This window comes from Antennarius striatus, chromosome 1 (assembly GCF_040054535.1).
Source record: "Antennarius striatus isolate MH-2024 chromosome 1, ASM4005453v1, whole genome shotgun sequence".
NCBI classification, from domain to species: domain Eukaryota; kingdom Metazoa; phylum Chordata; class Actinopteri; order Lophiiformes; family Antennariidae; genus Antennarius; species Antennarius striatus.
Genome location: NC_090776.1, coordinates 2,759,795 through 2,782,640, shown reverse-complemented (window position 1 = coordinate 2,782,640; position 22,846 = coordinate 2,759,795). Strand labels below are relative to the sequence as shown.

The following is a 22,846-nucleotide window of genomic DNA, read 5'->3' as shown; positions in this document are numbered from 1 at the left end:
AGGAGGCGGGGCTGCTCCCCAGGTGGCGCCAACACACCTGTGTAAGGATGCGTCACGCGTTTGAAACACAAGCAGACTGGGTTGCCGTAGAGATGCGCGCTAGTCTGCTGGTGGAGGAGATAGTCGTAGAAGACTGAAAAGCTGATCAAAGTTTCAGGAGTCTGTACATAGAATTATTGCATTTACATTAGCAAATAAATCAGATTTACATGAGGGACGTTAACTCTATCGTCATCTCCACTCTTTTCTTTTTATCATCTAAATTTACTGCTGGGCCAAAAAGACAGAAATAAAATGTTTCCAGACACTTTCATGGTATGTTTGGAAAATATAATATATAATTATGTCATTATCTACTCGTCTCTCAGCCGAATAAAGTGGGGTTGTGTTTTTCAGTCAACAAAACATGTCTGGAGTTTGAAGCGCTGCAGCGTTCCATTTAAAAAAAAAAAAAAAAAAAAAAAAAGTTATTAAAAACAGACAAACACTCAGACGTGATGGAAGTCATGTGGAGCTACATCCTGCACACCTTCCTCAGATGTTCTAGTTGCTTTGGGGCCTCCAGACACACCAGAAAGTGTGTCCCAAAAGGCCGGAGCAGACTTCCGTAGCCACGGAATGATGTGGTTTGACTCACATGGGATCTTAACCCTCTGACGGAAATGCCCCTTTCGGGATAGATAGTCTTTGCCGTGTGAATAAATCAAAACGTGAAGGTGTTCAGGGTCGGTGATGGGTTGCAGCAAAATAAAGAAAACTATTTCAAATGAGAAAACGGTGGCGACTGAGCTGCTGCAGCAGCAGTTTAGGAAAACAGCCTGAATCCAGTTTGACAGCTCTGCGGCAACTACTTAAAAATGGGAGCTCAGACCCCGCCTGGGTAAAAAAAAAGGAAAAAAGCCCACACTCCATTTTCTTTCACTTAACTGCCTGGGGAGTGAGGAGAGGGCTGACGTCTGTGGACCCTCTGGGTGAGTCATATCTAACCCTCTGATGGAAGGGGGTGTGGGGGGGAGGTAGGAAGAAGTTCGCAGAGAGACGGAGAGGAATGAGGATCGTAAAGACAGGAGATAAACACAAAGACTAAACCCAGTTGAACAGAAAGTGAAGGGCAGGCGTGGAAAACGTGTGACAACGAGCCTGTTTCTCTCAGGCTATCAAAAAATGTTCCACATGTCACAGGAGGTTCTCGCTGTTTTAACTCTCAGAGCCCCAATGGGGAAATTAAGAGAACAATGCTAATGAAACCACACGAGGAACACAGCGTTTGAATATCAACTACCGCGGAGGCTCAGCGGCAGAATATAAACCAGGAAGAGGAAGAGGTTCAGTTCATCACGCAAGTCGACGGTACGGCTGGACGTCTGGGGGGTTTCCTGAGGGAAATTCGATAGTTTTCTGACGGGGAGATGCAAAAACGATCCGTCATCAGATCCCGAAAAGACAGTCCAGAAAACGTTTCACTCCAGATGGGTCAGCGGTTCGAGGACGTTCGAGGCTACCATGTTTGAATTTGATGCAACTTTTGCTGATCTTTAGGACTTTAGGACTGGAAATTTTCTGCCGTCTTTGGACTCTACCCCGTTGGGTGTGTGATGGTGACAGTGTCTCTGGATTCTTTACCCCGTTGGGTGTGTGATGGTGACAGCGTCTCTGGATTCTTTACCCCGTTGGGTGTGTGATGGTGACAGCGTCTCTGGACTCTTTACCCCGTTGGGTGTGTGATGGTGACAGCGTCTCTGGATTCTTTACCCCGTTGGGTGTGTGATGGTGACAGCGTCTCTGGACTCTTTACCCCGTTGGGTGCACATGCTGCTTATTTGTGTAATCTGGAAAAATCTCAGTTTCAAAGCAAGACTGTAGAAGTTTTTGCATCTTCTGGAGACACCACAGATGTAAAGGATGTCCAATTTGCCGCAGTTTGACGACAGAAGCTACTTCGTTTTGGCTACCAGACTGGCCAAACTCAAGAACTTGCACACTGGTTCAAGAAACCAATGGAGAAGCTTCATCTGACGTTCCATCGGCAGGCATGACATTGAATTTTTTTATTAGTGGAGGCCCTTATACCCAAAGCAACGCCGATAGAATCCGATGGCAGCACATTATTCAGAGGTTTTTCCATCAATATTGAAAAGACATAAAAATTCAGATTCTACCCTGACAGGCCAATTTGTGATTTCAGATATTAAAGCTTTATTTTGCACAAACTTCTACTGCAACTTTCTGTTCTTTGACTGGAAGATGGACAAAATAAGCCACAAACATTGTCTTTTGTGTACGAGCAGCATGAGTTGCTCACGCTTGAGAAAAGTGTTTCTGCGTTACGTCCTCCCTCCGTGAGTCAGGCGTCTAGCAGCTCTTCAATCTTGCGTTCCGTTTTTAACAACGTGACTAAGCCTAACCATTACTGCCGCGCTAAATAACATCAGGCTGATAATGAAGCTCTTGGTTTCTTTGTACCGCCTGGGTTCATACGTGAAAGGATCGCTCCAGGTCGACGAGGGAGGGTTTAAAACAAAAAGAGTAAACTCTGCAGTTTGGTACAGTTAGCTTTTGTTCTTCTATAACATTTCACCATCAGGCAAATTCTGCAAACCGCGCTTGTTCAGCAGGTTGTTTTTTGCCGGAATGGTCTTAAATTTTACTCCAACCCAACATTTTTGGAACATCACAGCAAAACATAGTTGTAGCACTCTCCTAAACAACTGACAACAGATGCTGACCCGTTTCAAGTACAGAAATGAGCATAAATCGACTCAGAATGGTGAAAATCCAGCCCTCATCCCTGACTGTCCTGTTGAGATGTTGGCTTCGGGGTATTTTTTTAAAAATCTCTTCGTGGAAGGTGCAGTCAGACGTAGCGTAGAACCTCGACTTACAAGTTGTTTGAGATACAAGTCATTTGAGATACGAGTTGTCGCTCTGTTCACAACATCAGTGAGGCCGGATCTCGTTCTCGTTGGTGGAGTAAAGACGTAGCTTGTGTGTTTTTGTGACTTTTGCGTTTCATTTCATTTTTTTAATCATTTTTTACGTAACTTATATATAATTAATTATACACAGGTAAAGTCTGCATGTCTATTGGTTGATAGAAATGTATGTTTTTATCGTAATTTAGATAGTTTGCGGCTTTTTTTACAAGGCTGATGGATTAAAATGATTTCAGTTATTTTAAATGAAGATATGTATCTCCAGGTTCTCCTGTACGTAGAGTCAGGAGTCCTTCTTCTTCGATTGTTTAGGAAACTGTGAAGCTCCAAGAATTATTTATGAACTAAAAAAATTTTTTCCCGTCAGCCTGGGGTAGAAGAATGACAAAATTTTCATTTTGTGTAAAATATACTTTTAATATGTGCTCATACTTGGTACAGTTATGTATAAAAATCATCTTCTGTGGCGGTGACCACGTCTCCGTCCTGTTAGACATTAAAATGTGTCTGGAGGGGAACTTCAACTTCATGATCGACATTGTTGGGATATTTCCAGTGGAATCGAAGCGTTCCAATTTCCTTATGAACATCGTCGGATGTCGTGTTTGACATCCGACCGTCACTGAAGACGTGCTCACAGCAATTAAACCGGGATACAATAAACCACGTCGGCATCTAATTAACGAGGAGGACTTGTGCTTCTGGAGCGTGCGACTGGGAAACATCACCGTTGCTATTGGTTTTGCTCTTCCCTCCAGGAGCTAATTAAGTCTAATGAGTTCACGTCTGTTCTGCGGCGGCTGTTCAAAGGCAACCTGGGAATACGAATAGTAATAAAGTGAAAGAAACGTAGCTGAGGTGAGTTGAAGGAGGACCATTTGAACAAAAACACATAAAGTCAACGCAGGTAATGAAATGACTTCACTCTACAACGTGTTGATTTCCACCGTCTGCGCCACCGAGCAAACTCCGCCCCCCTCCTCCTGTAATATCAGCAGCTCTCCCACCGTCTCCTCCCCGTGGACCACAATGCACTGCTCCGCGCCCTCCGACATCACCACCTCCACCAGCTCCTCCTCCGTCGCCGCCGGCAGCGGGGTCTCCGAGGAGAGCAGCAGGGGGCCGCAGCTCGGCGCGGAAAGGTCGTCCGCGTGGACGTAGAGGACGGCGTGTTGAAGCTCACCTGAAGCCTCTTCCTCGGCCCCGCCCCTTCCTGTTTTCCTCCCGCCCCGCCTCGAATCCCTTTCCTCCCTCTTTCCCCGTCCCCTTCTCGGCTTTACCCGCCCCGTCTCCTCGTCTCCTTCCCCTCGAGGGGCTGAGTTCTTCTTGGGTCGGCCTCTGGTCGGCTTCAGGTGACCGCAGCCTAAACCTAAATCTTTCTTGGTCTCCTCTCCATGTCCTCCCCCAGGCTCCTGAGCGCCCCCTTCAGGCCTGTGTCGAGCCTGGTGCCTCAGGAGGCTTTGTCTGACGGTGTAGGAGGCGCCACAGTGACAACTGTAGGGTTTCTCCATCAGGTGAGCGGACTTGATGTGTCGCCTTAGCTTGGTGGCTAAGGTGTAGCCTGAGGAGGAAACCAACATTCAAACCTGTCTGGAAGTCAAACTCAGGTAAAGTCATCAAAAAACCTCCCTTCAGGTGCAGACGTGCTAACATTAGCTACATTAGCTACCATCATCGCTTCATTATCTTCATCATCACAAGAAATAGCGTCACTAGATTCAATTTTTTTTATTTATACGGCGCTAAATGACAAAACAATTGTGAAATAGAGAGTAGGAGTCCAAAAATCCACTGATATGAAATCCTGTCAACGTTTAAAATAAATAATCCAATAAATTAAAAGAAGAAAACGTGTCAGCGACATGATGTGAGTGTCTCGCCGCTAACGTGACAATAACACAATACGTCTCTGAGGTGGTTTGTGGGTAACAGAACATCTGGAGCCCACAAAGAGGGACCAGTGAGGCTGGTTGGACGGGAACTGATCCACATGTGCTTCTTGCCCCCGAATGGCTTCTAATTATCTTAATTTCATGCTGAATATTTTTTTATTCTTTAAAAAAAAAAGATCAAAATTACAGGAAAAAATTGGTCACGGGAAATTTAACTGGGAACACCTGGTTTGTTTCCAGTAACTCTCGCTGGTCAGACTCCGCCTCTGTGTTTTATTATGACAACCACGCGTTCTCCTTGTTTGTTTACTTCAGTAAATTTTAATTTTAATTCAGTAAATTTAAATTTATTTTCTTAAAATGTTCTATTTTTTTCCCAGATTTCAAGACATGTCTGATTCGATGCTTTCCGTCTCCCAGGGGTTTACGCGACTAATAAATTTCAATGCGGCGTCCTGACCTTTTCCGCAGACAGGACAGCGATGGGGTCGGTCTCCGGTGTGCAGCCTCTCGTGGGACTTCAGGCTGTGTGGATCCCTCAGTGATTTCCCGCAGTAGCTGCAGAGGAAACCTCCACCCGTGTGGGTGAACATGTGCCGGCTGAGCTCTGGCTTCTGGGAGAAACTCTGATCGCACTCGGAGCAGGAATACGGTTTCTCCCCGTTGTGAATCCTCAGATGACACTCCAGATTTCCTGAGACAAACAGGAAGAGATTGGACTTTGTTGATGGAGGTTGCGGTTGCAGCTTGAGTTTCAGGGAATATTCAATCTTCCCCGACAATGTGTGAAGATTAGAGCTTCAACAAATGACGACACGGATCGTGGTTTTACGGACCAAAGCGGCAACGACAGCGATTTACGGAAGCATCGCGTAATTAAAGGAATACTTCGACATTTAAGAAAAAACGTTGACTTTTTTCGCAGAAGGTCAAGAAGACAGGATCGATACCAATTTCATCTTCGTGCGTTCGTCTCGGGGGTATCGTTGGTTTAGGAAACAACACTCCCAGCTTCGTCAAATGATCTAAAATCCGATTTGTTCGATTTCTGGAATAGATGATACTCAAATGTTGGAACAAATTGATTATATTCTGGGGGGTTTTTTTGTGGTAGGAAAAGGCAGAATCAAGTTAAATCTAACGGATAAAATGCTATAATAAACGATGGGTCACAAACATGGGTCCGTAATCCTAGGCTTTTAGTGCAATATTAAGAAAAATACAGTATTTTTCGCACTATAAGGCGCACTGGACTATAAGGCGCACCTTCAATGAATGGCCTATTTTAAAGCTTTTTTCATATATAAGGAAAACTGGATTGTACGGCGCACTGTCGGGTTTTGAGAAAATTAAAGGCTTTAAGGTGCGCCTTATAGTAAATGAAAAATGTAAACATAAGAAACGATTCTGCGTTTGCATCTAGAGGGTAAAAGTTATCTTATCAGGAAAGAAACAAAATTTTGGGCATCTTTCAAGTAATAAACTGGCAAAACCTTGGTTTGTGCAGACAGAGAACAGCGTGGCGTTTCCAATTAATATTGTAAAGCGACCCTTGGGCGATAACTAGAGAACTATTTTGCTCTCCTGAATGCTTCACTAGTTTGAAAAATGAGTTGCTTATCTTTAAAAGAGGGAACTTGCCGGTGAGAGTTGAATCACTGTGTGGTAAAACGTCGCTTTTGAACAACAAATACATCAAAATACCTGCAGATATTTATAGACACACCTGGAAAAAGACCTGACGTCACATAAATGAGTTTTATTGATGAGAAAATATTGAATCCAATGCTCATTTTGACACAGAAGCTGCTGTAAATGTGTTGGTATGTTCGCACAACAAACTCTTACAATAATGAGCCTGAGAGCATCCATGAGTCTGACCAGGAATAGAAGAAATAATGGCCATCATGGCGTGAGGTGAAGCAGTAAAGCAGCGGCCAGAAGTCTGGCTGAGTGACTGCAGTTAGCTAACGATAGCGATGCACTTCATATGCGTCCCCAAGGTCAGGAATACATCTCCTTCATGGATCCCTGTAGCTCGCATAGTGGAGGCAACCCAGCGCATCTGCAATAAAGAACGCCTCCACTAATGTCAGAAGAAATTATTTTACTTATGCTTCAGGGAAAACCAGCGTAATAATAAAGTTTTATTTGTATAGCACTTATTAAAACCAATGATACAAAAGTGCTTCGCAACAAATAAAGACGCAAAGATAAAACAGGCTGATCGGTACGTGGAGTAAAAGATTCATAAAACGTAAATCCATGCATGATTAAAAAACCGCAACACACATTTACAACAGAGCCGTGTGGGACTGAGGGCAGCATCATAAATAAAATAGAGTTCTTCAGAATGTTGAAGGCTTTTGTTACAAATGAGCTCCAACAGCGGTTTTGAAAGACCATAATGATTTCCTCCGGCTGTAAAATACGCGAAAAAATACATACGTCAAAAAATATAAACTGTCTACAAACCGACATTCACGTATATCGTTGATACAATTCAGCACCGATCACCTGGAAATGCTAGTTCTGATTGAATTGATCAGCCTACAGTTAGCGCTGTTTGTTCCGGGGCTTTTCGTTAACATTATATTTTTTATTTTTTTGGAGAAAACCAAATTTTATTTTCAGACGTTTCGCCGCCGTCCACTTTCAAAATGAGCTGGTCCGAATTTTGACCCCTGAGGGACACAATACATGAAAAACAACATCCGAGCTGCTCCGGATAAACTGACCCAGTTCTCTAGAACACATGGAGGCGCTTATCCAGTAAGAACACTGATCCCAGACAAGAGGCTGAATTACAATTCATCTCAGCGGATAAATGGCTGATTCATCACACCCTTCAATTATTTGACTCTCTTGTTGGGGAAACTTGAGACGAATGAGTCTCAGACGCTGAATGAGAAGAAAAGCCGCCGCGGGCCGGAGGCCGGGCTGGAGTGAGATTGATGATCACCAGCTGTTCGCTTCTAATACTTAACACCTGGAGATTATCGCCGTCAGCTATTCAAATTTGAAAGTTTTTTTTATTTAAAGATCTTCGACAACACAATAAGATTTTGATGTAAGATCAACGTAATGTAATATATTCATTTATTTTCCACAAATACTGGGTTGTAAAATGACTTTCAGGAAGTCAAGCTGACGGTTTAACGGCTGGCTGGCGTTAAACGTTTGCTGGTACCTTTCTGACTGAAGCGCTTCCCGCAGTGTTGGCAAATGTGAGGTTTTTCACCCGTGTGGACCTTCATGTGGTTCCTCAGTGAGCCGGAGTTGGCCAGTAGCTTGGGGCAGACGCTACACTGCACCTGCAAGAGCAGAACGCAATTACATGCTGCACGGCGTTTGTTTTCTTCTTCTTTTTTTTTTCTTTATCCCCAGTTTAATTCTCAAACTGTTCAAACTGCTGTTCAAGGAGAAAAAGCAAGACCTGCATGAGAATTTAAAAAAAATCGTACGTGTAAGATTTATTAAATTGGGGCAGAAGTTTACAGAGATGGAAACATAACTTTGCGAGTTGAGGTTCTGTTCAAAACGTTTTTATTCAGAAAACCAATTTTTTTGAGGAAACGATACTTCAAGGATTTTTTTATACGACTGATGACGAGTTAAAATTCACCGGTCAACAACAACAACAACAACAACAAAAGGTTATTTGAATTTTAAAAAAAATTAATTTAATTTTTTAAAAATATATATAATAAAATTTTAATATATAAGACGTGTCAAGAAATAGAAAAGCAACCCGATGAAAATGATGCTCTTCCCTTCTAGCCAAAGGATGCACATGCTCACCTGTCGGTACAGGTACACACCGACTGGACAAGTCAAACAACAGTATTGACCATTACTGACCAGTATTGACCAGACCTGAACAGTAGAGACCAGTATTGACCAGTTTTAACCAGTATTGACCGATACAGACCAGTATTGACCAGTATTAACCAGTGCTGACAAGTATTGACCAGTATTGACCAGTGTTGACCAGTACTAACCAGTATTAAGCAGTACTGACCAGTATTGACCATTATTAAACAGTGTTGACCAGTACTGACCAGCATTGACCAGTACAGACCAGTACTGACCAGTGCTGACCAGTACTAACCAGTCCAGACCAGCCCTACCTTCGGGGCCTGGGTGTACACCACCCTGCTGCAGTGAAGGAGGCGGTGGATGCGGAGGGACGGCCGACGAGCGAAGGCTTTCCCACAGAGCTCACAGACGTAGGGTTTCTCCCCGGTGTGCAGCACCAGGTGCTCCTTCAGGTCCCGCTTCAGGCCGTACGTCTTCTCGCAGTGGGGGCAGGAGAACGGGCGCTCCCCCCGGTGACTCATCTATAAATACAAGCAGCATTATTTGAGATGTGCTATTACCATCTATTGTTTCTATTCTTTCGGGATGAACAAATTGCTACTCTGCACGAAAACTGAACGAGCAGCCGAGAGGGAGGAAGCCAGAAAAGGGAGAAAAAAAACTGCCAGTGCCCTCACACCCATTGTTGGTTTGTCAAAAGCTTTTTCTGACGAGTCGCTATTCAGCATCAGGACTGAAAAACGAGGGAGACTTTTGCTAAAAAAGAAGAGAGAGATAATCAGAAAAGAATTGAGAATGGAACGTGTTCTTCATGTTGGATGGTAATAAAAAGAAAAGTGTCTCCTCATCAGAGTTTGTCGGACAGCGGCACTTCAAATGATAAAATTATTGTTTAAAAAATGAACTTTGTGTTTATTTAGTTTTAAGACAGTTTAAAATGAGACACATAAATAAATAAAAGCGAGATATTGGGAAAAGCTTAAAGGATTAGTTCAACCCAAAAAAATTATTTACATCGTGACTCCTGCGCTGACGGAAACTTTAAAGTTTCTTAATCCACAAAATTTTATTTTACGTGGCGGCCCTGCAGCTCTGGGAGGAATGAAGGGTGTCAGGAAAGCTCCTCCCACACCTGCGTGACCTCCTTACCTGGTGCGCCCTGAAGCTCTCTGCAGACGTGTAGTTTTTCCCACACTCCTGACAGCTGAAGGGTTTCTCCTCCGTGTGGCTGAACTGGTGTTTCTTCAAGTGGCCGATCTGGAGGAACTTCTTCCCGCAGAGGGAACAGCGGTACCGCCTCTCTCTGACTTCAGCATCGCCCCCGGTCGCAGAAGCAGTCTGAGAACGGATGGAGGTGTGGATCACTCTGGTGGGGGGGCCGCGACAGGCGGGTAGCTGCTTTACCCGGCCGGCCTGGCAGTGAACGCGTCGCGGTTTGGCAGCCAGACGGGAGCTGCAGCGGACGGACGCGGCGTCCGTGGACGGAACGCCGCCCGCTGGCGTCTGATTGTCGGACGCGTTCGCCATCCCGCCCGTGATTTCCTCGCCTCTCCTCTTCCCCAAGCGTTTGGTCACGTGACCCCCCTGGATGCATCCGACTGGTTTCCCGACTTCCTCTTCATCGCGTTCGCTCTTCTGATCGTCCCGCCTCCCCTCTTCCTTTTCTTCACGAATCAATTTGTCGGTAACGACGGCCTCTTCGTGCTTTTTGTGTTCCAGCTTCTCATCTGTTCGACATGACAATAAATAAATGAATAAATAAATAAATAAATAAAGTGCCACAGATTGAAATCGTAAATTGATTGATGGCTCTGAAAATGTCAGAACGTGCTTTTATGTGGATTTTTATTGCTGCGGAATGACTCGGCTGGCTCAGATACACCACCAGAGGACACCATCACCATCATCACCATCATCATTATCATCATCTGCTGTTATTGTTGTTGTCCTAGAGATTGTGAAATGTTCATTCAGTCAGCTGCATTGGAAGATGAAACGGTGATTTTATTTTTTTCCATAACTGTTAACAGATTTTAAAAAATAAAGAAGGGATGCAAACCATCAGATAATTGCAGAATCTCAATCTTTTGCAGACGCCAAACAAAATCCTAACTCCAGTAACTTTGGCTAAACGTGATTCATCTTTAAAAAAAACCCAAAAAACTAAAACTGCCCTCCTTCTTCTGGATTAGCATCGACATCCACGGAGCTGCAGCTCGTTCCATGTCAGCCCTCATCCTTCCACTCGTCCTTTCCGTTGGGAGTCACTTTTCCACAAGATGGCAGCGAAGAGTCAACAACGGAATGAAGAGGCCATGACGTAAAAGTAGATTAACAGGAAGTGGAAGCAGAGGCGGAGTTGACCTCCAGGGGTCTGCAGGCCGACATGTGGAGGTTCTTCACTTTTATTTGTCGCGTCCGTTAATATTTATCATGTGTCGATGAGCATAAATGTCCTTTAAGGCTTCAATCAGAAGGTGGGCGTGCAGATGATGAGTGTGTTTTTAACCGTTTTTCCCCCTCATCGATTTATTAAAGCTAACATTGTCTACGTGATCTGTACGTACAGCTTGTACCGACTTCTAAACTAATTCAGTAAAAGAAAAAAAACGGCGTTTCTGTTTTTCCTCTGGAAGGATTTCAATGTAATATTAATATTCTCTTTAGCTCTATTTAATTGCTTTGTTTTGGCTCATTCTTTTTATTCTAGTTTCCATTATTTTAAAATTTTCACCTGCTGTTTAAACGTCCGCTTCCTTCCTTATCCTTTTTTGAATCTAATTCACATTTGCCTCACAAAACAACGTAATTTCCCCACAGGGATCAATTGCTTCTTATCTTATTATCTTTCATTTCGGTTTCATAATTGTTTTTTGGAGATGCATTCATGATTTATACGCTCAATATTTTTAACTCGGCACTCTACAAGGGCAGAGTTTAAGAAGATATCCAGCCGCAGTCTGTTGCTGCTGGGTATTTTCTACATGAACGTCCCTCACTGTCCCATCCATCACGGCGGATAAACGCTCCGTAATCCAGGTATATTAAAGATTCTCAAATTATTTCTACATAACTAAAACATTTTGTTCCCTTGTTTATGAGTGGGGGTTTTTTTCTTTTTCCATTAACTGATGGATTCCGGTTTGAATTGGAGGATGAAATTATTAATCGTCTCATTATTCATCTCCAGCCTTCTTCTTCTTCTTCTTCATCTTCATTCCGGCTGATGAAGCTCTGGTCCTTTCAGAGAAGCCGGCGTTAGAATCTATTTCTTATTTCTTCACTGTAACTCAGACTTTAATCCTGATGCCTGGAGGTAAAGAAGGTCTCCTGGGGTTATCTGTCGTCGAGTTAAACGTCCCTCTAGCGCCTCCAGGTGGAGAGTGTGGGTGAATGAACTCCTCCTGTCTGCCAGACATTAATGCAGCTAACACTGCATCGTTAACTTCATTATTATTAGAGAATACGTTTCATAAATTAAAGATCACAAATCCAAACTGCGTCAAACGTGTGAGGGGAGAACATTTACGTAAAAACTTCTCGGTATCCGAAGCGGAGAAAACAATTAGCCCAAAACATCTTCAATTTGGGGAAACGACGTGAGATCCGGCCGCCTGCTGTTCACAGAGCGCTGCTGTGACTCAGCGTTTGGTTATTTTAATACGCTGAACACACACATTCACGATCAGAGATGATCTGATACCATCATCTGATCAATAATCAGTTCCAAAATTTATGTTCATTTCAAGGAACCTGAACGCTACGTGCTCACATCCCCATCCCTGCCCCTGCCCTGGGGCGGAAACTTAGTGTTACCTGAACCCCCAGCAGCCCGTCCGTCATGTCCGTCTGTCTTCTCCGCGGACAAAAGCAGCTCCGTTCCCGGGGCGACGTCCCGACACACACGCAGACACGCCTCTCCTTGTGCGCGCTGCACCGACACATTCTCCTGGGATTGGTTTTGCACCTGACAGGCAAATCTGAGGGAGAAGGGAGCACAAATACAGAGAGGAAGATGTACTCAGTCTAAATACGTTGCATTAGAATTTGCATTTAATCAGTCCTGCACCTTTGACATAACAAGCAGCCAAAGGGTTAAAAAAATCTCAGATGCGGAGAAACGGGACACTATCCAGTAATGAGGTACCAAGAACTGTAATAACTCTCCATATATGGGCGCCCAGAAGCCGAGAGATTGCAAATTATTTTGCAGACGTGTCATTTCCATCCTTTTTTATGAATTCTTGACTGTAGCCTCTGAGATTAAAGCGGCTGAGAAAAGCTCAAAAGAAGAATAAATGGACTTCTGGATGAGATCAAACAGCAGCAGCGATCTCTGCACACCTGAGTGTTTACCTGCATCACACAGCAGACAGGAAGTGCCGCGAGTTCCGTTAGTTGTTGGAGGACTGAAGTGTACGGAGGGTTAGAGTTTCCCTTGATCTCGTCGGGCATCGCTTTTTAGCTGATGAAGACTTTCAGCCTGAGAAGATCTTTTCTGGGGTCTCCTGAGGACATGGATGACGTCCTGAAACTTGAATCGGGCTTTGCTGTGAAGCTCCAGGAAGATTTTGTGGACTAAGAACTCTCCATTCGCATTAAAAACCAAACCCACCATCTAGAATCATTGGTGGTTTTCTTCAGGATCAAGATCGGTAAGAATAGAGACTGAAGTTCAACTCTAAGACAAAACAGGCCAACACTGGCAAATGCATGTCTTTCTGTTGGGGGCAAAAACTTACTTCATCCAGACGGTCGTTTGGGGTAAATCCTCTTTATTTGCGGCGATCTCCTTCAGTAGCTACAGCCCAAAACAGAAAAAACGTTAATTATAGATGGATCTTTTGCCAATGGCTGTCATGAAAGGGTCAGATGTAACTAATAAATGTAACTAAATGTAACTCAATGTAATGTAAAATAAATTTAACTAGTCCTTAATGTTAAATACTTATTCAAGTTACAAACATTTCAAATATGTTTGTTTCTTTCTCTGTTCTAACATAAATCCTTTTAATTTGTTATTAAACCCACAGAACTCCATCAATCAAGGATCAAACTATCAATGAATAAAGAAAAATGACATCAAACCCAAGTTAGGACCTTAACTTTGTTCAAAACGTTTTTTGTCAGAGTTAAAATGGGCTGAATTACTACATTGTGTGACCTTTTATGCCCTTGCGGGGCCACATTAAATGATGCAGCGGGCCACATTTGGCCCCTGGGCTTCGATTTTGTCACAGGTGATCTAAATAATCACATGTGATTATTATTCACATGTTTATTATTAATTATTTCTTCTTTTCTCAAAGCGTCTGACAACAACTGACACAAATCCTGAGCGCTGCGTTACGTAATTTAGAGGACTAAGATCAGATCTGTTCGATCACACGCGGAGGTGTGTGTAGGTGTGTGTGTGTGTGTGTGTGTGTGTGTGTGTGTGTGTGTGTGTGTGTGTGTGTGTGTGTGTGTGTGTGTGTGTGTGTGTGTGTGTGTGATGCTTACGACGTTCTGACAGTGCTCAACAGAAACACATCGATATTTGTTTTAGACAGGGAAGACATGCAGGTGGGAATGAATGAGAAACTGTGAGAAATAGTTGTGAGTCATCTGCATAGAGGATCATCTGCTAACAAGACAAATCAGTTCAGAGTCATTGAGATGCAGGTACGGCAACAAACTGGGGACAAACTGACAAAATAATATAAAGGATGGACTAACGAGATTTACATTTCCTAAATATGAACAATTTTTTTTGATCTAGCTGTAATTTTCCAACAAAACAAAACACATGAGGCAGATTTCTCGTTTCCCTTTTCATGCAGGTCTGAAAGGCAGAGCTCTGACCTCAGTGAGGATCATGGAAGACATTTTTACAAACACAAGATTTTTTTCCCCAACATTCTTTTTGTCTTTTGTCACCTATTTTTGAAGATTTTAGTTTTCTCAAATTTGTCCACCTGGAGGAGGTCGGTCGGAACTCATTTCTCTGATAATTCCGCTGCCACAGGAAAGCAACTATTTCATTTTAGATCAAAAAACTGTGGATCACAGCATGAACAAACATCTTTTAGCAATAGGAGCTAATCTGCAATTTAATGATCAATTTAATGCAATTTTGATCCTCGGGATGTTTTTGTGAATTCCGGCGCCAGATGTTTTAATATCTGCGTGCCTGAAAAAATGAGGTCAGATGCTCTCTAGGTGCAAAAATGTAGATGAAGATGAGAGGACGGTTGTGCTTTGAATGCTTATTGACTGCTTTATAATATTCACTGGTGCGCGCTTTGATCCGATGAAGCTGCAGCGACTCATTCTCTCACCTCTCCTCTTGGTGGAAACGATAAGAACCAATTCATTATCTTTCCACAGAGCTGGCGCTTAATTACGCGGAGTGACTCGCGTTTATCCACTCCCACCCACCCCCCACCCCCACGTCTGCAACCGAGACAAATGAAGTAAACAAGCCGGAGAATCTCAATGCTGAACAAAAGACGTATCTTTGCATCAGTCGCACACGATGCTCGGGACTTAACTCGGGGTGAATTGATGCTTGACTTCTGCCTCGTGAATCCAAATTTGAATCATTATTGCACTGCCTGCTTATCAAGTCCTCTGCTGAAACATTCTAAATTTAAACTGGCTTCTATAAATATAAATAAAGTGAGTTTTCTGTTGCATCAGACAAGAAAAGTCTTTGCTATAAAGGGCTCTACGCATGTGATTCTGCAATAATAAAAGTCACGTTTGCTCGAAGGTTGGGGATCCATTTTTGATCATTCTTGAGGCTACAAGTTACAATATTTACAAATGTGAAATAAAGAAAAAAAAAGCACTTAAAATATTATTAAAAATATTAGTAGTAGTTGTTGCTACGTCGTGCATTAACGTTTCTCCTCTTAAAACGTGAATCCGGTTCACCTTTCCAGCCTCGGTGTGGCTCCAGCATGTTGCAGACTTCACCGTCAGTTCATCCTCCGGGCTACGAGTTAACAGGTCAGTGGGATTCTTAGAGGCCCACCCTGTGTCACCGTCCCTCCCCAGCAGAGATCCAGCCTCCAATGAGCGGCCGACCCACCAGAGGCCCGGTCTGCCCTCGCAGACCCGTGAAGGGCCCACGGCGAAGCCACGGGGAAGCAATGAGCACAGAGCTGAGGCAAGAGCAGATGGGGGGGAAGGAGCCGGACGGGCCATCGACCTGCAGAGAGAAGGGAAAGCAGGTTAAAGCAGAATGAAGATCATAAAGTAACATAAATCAGCATAACGGCTGGCCTCAAAGGGCCAGATGTACAGGTAACTTATGAATGTAATGTAAAATAAAAGTAACTAATTCTTAATGTTGAATAACTCTGAATTTATTACTTAATCAAGTTATAAACATTACAGTCACACAGAAAAAAATATTTGGTTGTTTCTCTGTTATAACAAATATTTTTAATTTGTCAGGTTATGAAATTCACAAAGTCCATCAATCAAGGATCAAACTATCCAAGTGAATAAAGAAATTTTACATTAAAATACAATTTAGGAAATTAACTTTGTTCGAAACATTTTTATCAACGTTAAAATGGGCTGAATCAATGCATTGTGGGAAATGTAGTTTATGGTCAAAGTACACTCTGACTTATTATACCCCTTGAGGGTCACATAAAACGATGTGGTGGGATACAGGTGGCATCGAGTAATGAAACCTGAAATGCTGTATCTACACAGAAACATCTGAAATAATAGTAATAATCCATTACATTATTGTGTATTATTATTATTATTGTATTATTATGTGTACAATTAAATGTTAATTTTCTCATCTTTGCATTTAGTGTTTTCCCTTAATTTGCTATTTTGCTCTAATGTTTGTCTTTTAATGACCCCTTATGCTCTTAAAAGTATTATTTCTTTTTAATTATCTTAATGTCTTATTTTAATTCAGTGTATGTCTCTGTGAAGCACTATTAATTAACCCCTTTTGCCTTTAGTGGGTCCTCTGTTCTGTATCTTCTTATTCTACGTTTATGTGTAATTAATATTAAAAATAAATATTCAAGAAGCAGCCTGCTACCAATGGCTCGCTAACGCAGGGCAAATGCATTTCTGGCCAACAACACAATGCTAACGTAGCATGCTAACGTAGCATGCTAACGTAGAATGCTAACGTAGCATGCTAGCTCTACGCTGCGTCATGTAAAAACAAAGGTTAGCTAAATGCTCGCTAAATCCAGTTTCTGTTATGATCGACAGGAGTCAAAGCTAGCGCTCGTAAAATGAATAATTATAGTAATAAAATGTATAATCTTGATTATTATACGAATTACTATAATAATGATAGTAACTGTGTACATACTTTGGATGTAGTCGATGTTTTTATGGATTGCTATCAGTTTAATAAATTGTCTATAAACTCTGCGATAGCTATCGTTATCCAGCAAGTAAAGGTACCAGCGGAAGTCCGTGCAATTCACGGTCCGTCGGGAAACAGACAGCTGTGGAACATTGGTACCGGTCAAACGCAACAGGTTTAATACTGTATGTTTGTTCAAACGTGCGTATACGTTAACAATAATAATAATAATAATAATAATAATAATAATAATAATAATAATAATAATAATAATAATAATAATAATAATAATAATAATAATAATAATAATAATAATAATAATAATAATAATAATAATAATAATGAATTTGATTTATCCAGCACTTTTCTTGACACTCAAAGACGCTTTACATCGGATCCATTATTCATTCACTCCTCAGTCATACTTGGTGATGGCAGACTATATATGCAGCCACAGCTGCCCTTGTGTAGGACTAATATGTATGGAAAAGTATTCTTATTGTTTATTTGTAGGTCCAAAGAAGTAACGTTTTATGTCATTGATCCAAAATCTACTCAATGTAACAAAAGCAACAAGAAATAGAAATAATATATAAATTAAAATATTACTCCGCAAAAGTACTCAGAAGTTAAAAACAAAGAAAATGATTATAACACAAACATCTGAAATAAAAATGCAAAGGTGCCTTGATATTTCAATGATGAGACATACACTTCATAAAACTGCCAAAATAAAAATACTCGCATTATAAAAAATGAAAGAGGATCCAGGTCACAGAAACTTTTGACGTTCACGGATTGCGAAGCCGGTAAATTTGAATTTGAATGGAAAAAAGTCCGTCTTTGTACTGCAAAAAAAAAAAAAAAATGAAAGAAAGAAAGAATCATGTCACGTTAAATCTACAACCAATATGTTCAAGAAAAAAGGTACTGTCATCCTTAACTTTCAGCCTTTGGTGACACCAGATTTTCTGATTGAGTGGATCAAGTTTAACAGGATCAACATACATCTAAATAACATAAAAGAATGTAATGTTCAAACATAGACTTTTAATTTGCTTTTCATTGCCAATGTTATGGGAAAATAGGAAGCACATGGTCCAGAAGGAAAAAAAAACAAAACTACGCTTTTAAAATACAGATTTGTTCTGGTCTGTTAGTTTGACAAAACAAAAATAAAAAAATAGGTTGGATTTCCAGTACATAATTAATGGTAAATATTTTCCTTGAACACGGTATCTGAAATTATAATTGCCCTTTTGGATTTGTGACACTGAGATCAAGACTGCCTGACTGAATCATGTCTGACAAACGTGCCGGGCATTTCAAAGCAAATGAGAGGTGATCGGTAGGACTTCATGACAAAGACAAAATGTTCCGAAGGTTTGAAGCACATAACTAATCACAGGAGTGCACTGCTGCCCTGCAAAGTAAACACCACCGGTGGCTCGCATGTCGGGAGGGTCTGCTTTAGATTCCCCACTCCACCTATCTCACATGTTTGTAGGGACAAAAAAAAAGCATGAAAAATGTCACATTTATCAAACCTACATGGGCATACGAGTAATAGAATGTATGCAAGACATTCTGCATACATTCGATGCTCTGCATTGTTTGCGATCATCTTGACGCTGGACGATGGCGACGGCTCTCAACAGACGTTTCAATGATTTTCAGTCTGGTGGTCCTCATTCATGCTGCATCGCTATGAATCATATACGCACCCAATCTAGAACCACAAATCAGAGTGAGTCCAATATTTGGAACAAAACAAACATCTTATGTCACTTCAGCCGGGTAATGTGAAAGTAGCCTGTGTTCTGGTGGAGTGTGGAGGTACAGTAGGATCCCGGTATCTGGAGCAGATCGGAATGATAAAGATTGGCTGGTAGCAGGTGTCCCAACTCCCACGGCCCTGATAAAGTCACCCCCCCACACACAGAGAGATAAAAAGAGGAGGTGAGAGGATGTCAGTTCAGAGTAAGTGGAGGTGGAAGCACGTTCTCCAGCAATTAAACGAATCAGATTTACAGCTTGACACGAGCATGAAATAAATGTTGACCCGTCGGTCATCAGAGATGCTGATAGGTGGATTCTGTTCACACTCGCTTCGAGACTTCATGCTAAGCTAAGCTAACTGTCTTCTGGATGCAGCTGTAGTTTTTCCTGATGTGTTTAGTATTTAGCTCACACCTCACGCGTCTCTTCAACCCCGGCGCGTCTGACATGCAGGTCGTGTTTCTGATTTGATAGAATGGAAAATGTTACTTCCACAGTTTTGCTCACAGGAGCCACTCGGTGATCCGGACGATCCTTTAAGGGGCCTTATTCAGTCACAAGGGAACGCTGGCGACACGCACAACCCGCCCCGTTGAGCAAAACAAATTGAACATAATTGTATTATTCCCATGAGTCATTTACCTGCGCTGCCGCCACGATGACTCAGAGTCCTCTCAGAGGCAGACACCAGCAACATGACACATTTGTCATCTGGGCGGTGGCCCTTCGGAAATGATGAAGAGTAATTTAAGGTTCATGCTTTTACACTGTGTGAACAAAATTGGTCCAAAACTTTCTACTCACTCTTTACCACTTCATAACTGCTGTAAAATAAATGAGAATAAATGACACACACTCACACCTACGGGCAATTTAGTATTACAGTATTTTCTGCACCACAAGGCTCACCTTCAATGAATGGCTTATTTTAAAACCGTTTTTCATATATAAGGTGCACTAGACTGTATAGCGCACTGTCAGTTTTTGAGAAAATTAAAGGCTTTTAGGTGCACCTTATAGTGCGGAAAATACTGTAATTGACCAAAGCTGCATGTTTTTGGAGGTGGGAGGAAGCCGGAGAACCTGTAGAGAACCCACGCAGACACGGGGAGACCACGCAAACTCAGCACAGAACGGGACTGAGTACTGTGTACTGACTGTGTACGGAGCCCCCTCCTCTTCACTTTGCCGACCCACGACTGCACACCAACTTCCAGCTCCAACTTCATCATAAAGTTTGCAGGTGATACAACTGTGGTGGGTCTCATCAACAACAACGATGACACAGCCTACAGAAATGAAGTGAGCCACCTTGGATATGTGATGCAAGGACCACAATCTCCATCTGAATGTGGAGAAGACGAAGGAGATTGTTGTGGACTTCGGGAGATCAAACATCCAGCATGCTCCACTAGCCATCAACGGTGCTGCAGTGGAAAGGGTCAGCAGCTCCTGGGTGTGCACATCTCCGAGGGGCCCGTCTTGGGGCCGCAACACCGCATCACTGGCCAAAAAAGCCCAACAACGCCTCTACTTCCTCCGCAAACTGAGGAGAGAAAGAGCCCCACCCCCTATCGTGCTGACCTTCTACAGAGGCACCATCGAGAACATCCTGACCAGCTGCATCACCGTGTGGTATGGCGCCTGCACCGTTTCCTGCCGTAAGACCCGGCAGCGCATCGTGAGAGCAGCTGAAAAGATCACTGGTGTCTCTCTCCCTTTCCTCACAGACATTTATAACACCCGCCTCACCTGCAAAGCCATCAGCATTGCAGGTGATCCCACCCCCCATCCCCTCTCACAGCCTTTTCAGGCTGCTGCCATCAGGTAGGAGACTGCAGAGTCTGGGGCCAGAACCAGCAGGATCAAGGACAGTTTCTTTCACCAGGCGGTCAGGAGGCTCAACTCCCTCCCTGCTCTGCCCCCTGCCATAGCCTTGAACTCTACTCTCACACTACCCTGCCCTCCCCCCAGCACCTGACTACCTCTCTCTCTCCCCCCATCAACTCAGGGACTACGCACACGACACTTCCCCTACGGGATTAAAGAGTGTATAGAGATGTTTACCATTCCTTCGTGTTTCATCTCATACTTTGTGCTGTACTGTCTTATGTCCATGTTGTACTGCCTGTGTTGTACTGCCTGTGTTGTACTGCCTGTGTTGTACTGCCTGTTTTGTCTGTGCTGTACTGTATATCGTGCATATATGGTACATTTGACTATAAAGCTGACTTTGACTTTTTGACTTTGACTCGAGCCGAGAGCCATCTTGCTGTGCAGCTGCTGTGACATTGTGCCGCCCCAGGATTCTTTTTGCATCTTTATAATAAATAGATAAGAGGTGTCATGTCTGAAGAAGAACGCTCACAGCCAAGGTGTTTCAGACACCTACGGTTGTTATTAATTCCACACAGTCCAATAGTAATAAAAGGCGGTTAGCTCAATGCTAACATGATATGGGCAATCCCATTGACTGGCTAGCGCGTTCGCATTTTTAGCGTGATACCTTCCCAGAGGGTATTCTACAGAACGACAGGTCCTTGTCTTCGCGTCTTTTTGCTGTTCTGTTGACACAACCGTTCACCGTGCAGGTAACCATGATATGTTTGGTGTTAATCGCGTCTAGAATTATATTGTTTCTTATGGCTGTTAAGCTATGTTTGGCCCCAGTGACGTATGACGCCCACGTGACCACTGAATGCGGAAGCTGCTGCGGCGCAGATTTTAAGCTTTTGAGATTTTAAGGATGATACTACACACCTAAAATGTATTTTTTCTTCTATTTTTCACAATTATGAATAACATATATGTCACTTAAAATTAACTTAACTGTCCCTTAAATTATATTTGAATGCATTTTTCTGAAATAAATATATTCAAATATACGTATAAATATAGAATTATGCATTTGGATATAATATGACATAGGCCAACACTGGGTCAGTGTTCTATTTTTAAATTAGAGAAGTTTTATCCAATCAGAATTCAGCTAGCTTGTGTTGCCAGGTTGAATGAAATCTGCCCAGGACCTTCAGAATCTAGAATGCAGGTCTCCCTGCACTGTGAGTGAACTGGAACGTATAGTTAATAAACAGATGGGATAGCCAATCAGATCACGTGTTGGCGAAACTAAGGCCTTCTAGCTAGCTTCACGGTCACCTGTGCGTGTCCTGTGATTGGATACTCACTCTGAGAAGGCGGTGCCATGCAGATGCTATGCAGACACAGTTGAAGAGAAGCTCTAGTGAGAGGAGGGTGCAATCCCTGAAGGAACTAATCTGTTCTAGCTAACCTGTTCAAACTAATCTGGACTAGCTAACTTGTTCTACCTAACCTGTTGTGGCTAACCTGAACTAGCTAATCAGTTCTAGCTAACCTGTTCTAGCTCACCTGAACTAGCTAACCTGAACTAGCTAAACTGTTCTAGCTCACCTGAACTAGCTAACCTGAACTAGCTAACTGTTCTAGCTAACCTGTTCTAGCTCACCTGAACTAGCTAACCTGAACTAGCTCACCTGAACTAGCTAACCTGTTCTAGCTAACCTGAACTAGCTAACCTGTTCTAGCTAACCTGTTCTAGCTCACCTGAACTAGCTAACCTGAACTAGCTAACCTGTTCTAGCTCACCTGAACTAGCTAACCTGAACTAGCTAACCTGTTCTAGCTCACCTGAACTAGCTAACTGTTGTAGCTAACCTGAACTAGCTCACCTGAACTAGCTAACTGTTCTAGCTCACCTGAACTAGCTCACCTGAACTAGCTAACCTGTTCTAGCTAACCTGAAGTAGCTAACCTGTTCTAGCTCACCTGAACTAGCTAACTTGAACTAGCTAACCTGTTCTAGCTCACCTGAACTAGCTAACCTGAAGTAGCTAACCTGTTCTAGCTCACCTGAACTAGCTAACCTGAACTAGCTAACCTGAACTAGCTAACCAGAACTAGCTAACTGTTCTAGCTCACCTGAACTAGCTAACTGTTCTGGATCACCTGAACTAGCTAACCTGTTGTAGCTCATCTGAACTAGCTAACCTGAACTAGCTAACTGTTCTAGCTCACCTGAACTAGCTAACTTGTTCTAGCTCACCGGA

At 42.7% G+C, this 22,846-nt stretch overlaps 1 protein-coding gene and 1 long non-coding RNA gene across 2 annotated transcripts; one reads left to right on the top strand and one right to left on the bottom strand.

The window, feature by feature from the left end:
- The first annotated feature begins 930 nt into the window (after positions 1–930).
- On the top strand, positions 931–5,363 carry LOC137600221 (uncharacterized). Its single transcript, XR_011036915.1, has 3 exons — positions 931–971; positions 4,342–4,540; positions 5,246–5,363. It is a non-coding gene; the product is annotated as an uncharacterized lncRNA (long non-coding RNA).
- Positions 3,342–17,088, bottom strand: LOC137600218 (zinc finger protein 408-like). Its single transcript, XM_068321718.1, has 9 exons — positions 16,983–17,088; positions 15,563–15,839; positions 13,387–13,445; positions 12,461–12,624; positions 9,794–10,371; positions 8,956–9,165; positions 8,016–8,139; positions 5,286–5,519; positions 3,342–4,494 (listed from the first exon to the last, which is right to left on the bottom strand). Exons 2-9 carry the CDS (start codon positions 15,833–15,835, stop codon positions 3,860–3,862), a joined length of 2,277 nt encoding a protein of 758 aa, XP_068177819.1. The 5' UTR covers positions 15,836–15,839; positions 16,983–17,088; the 3' UTR covers positions 3,342–3,859.
- Positions 17,089–22,846: the final 5,758 nt, after the last annotated feature.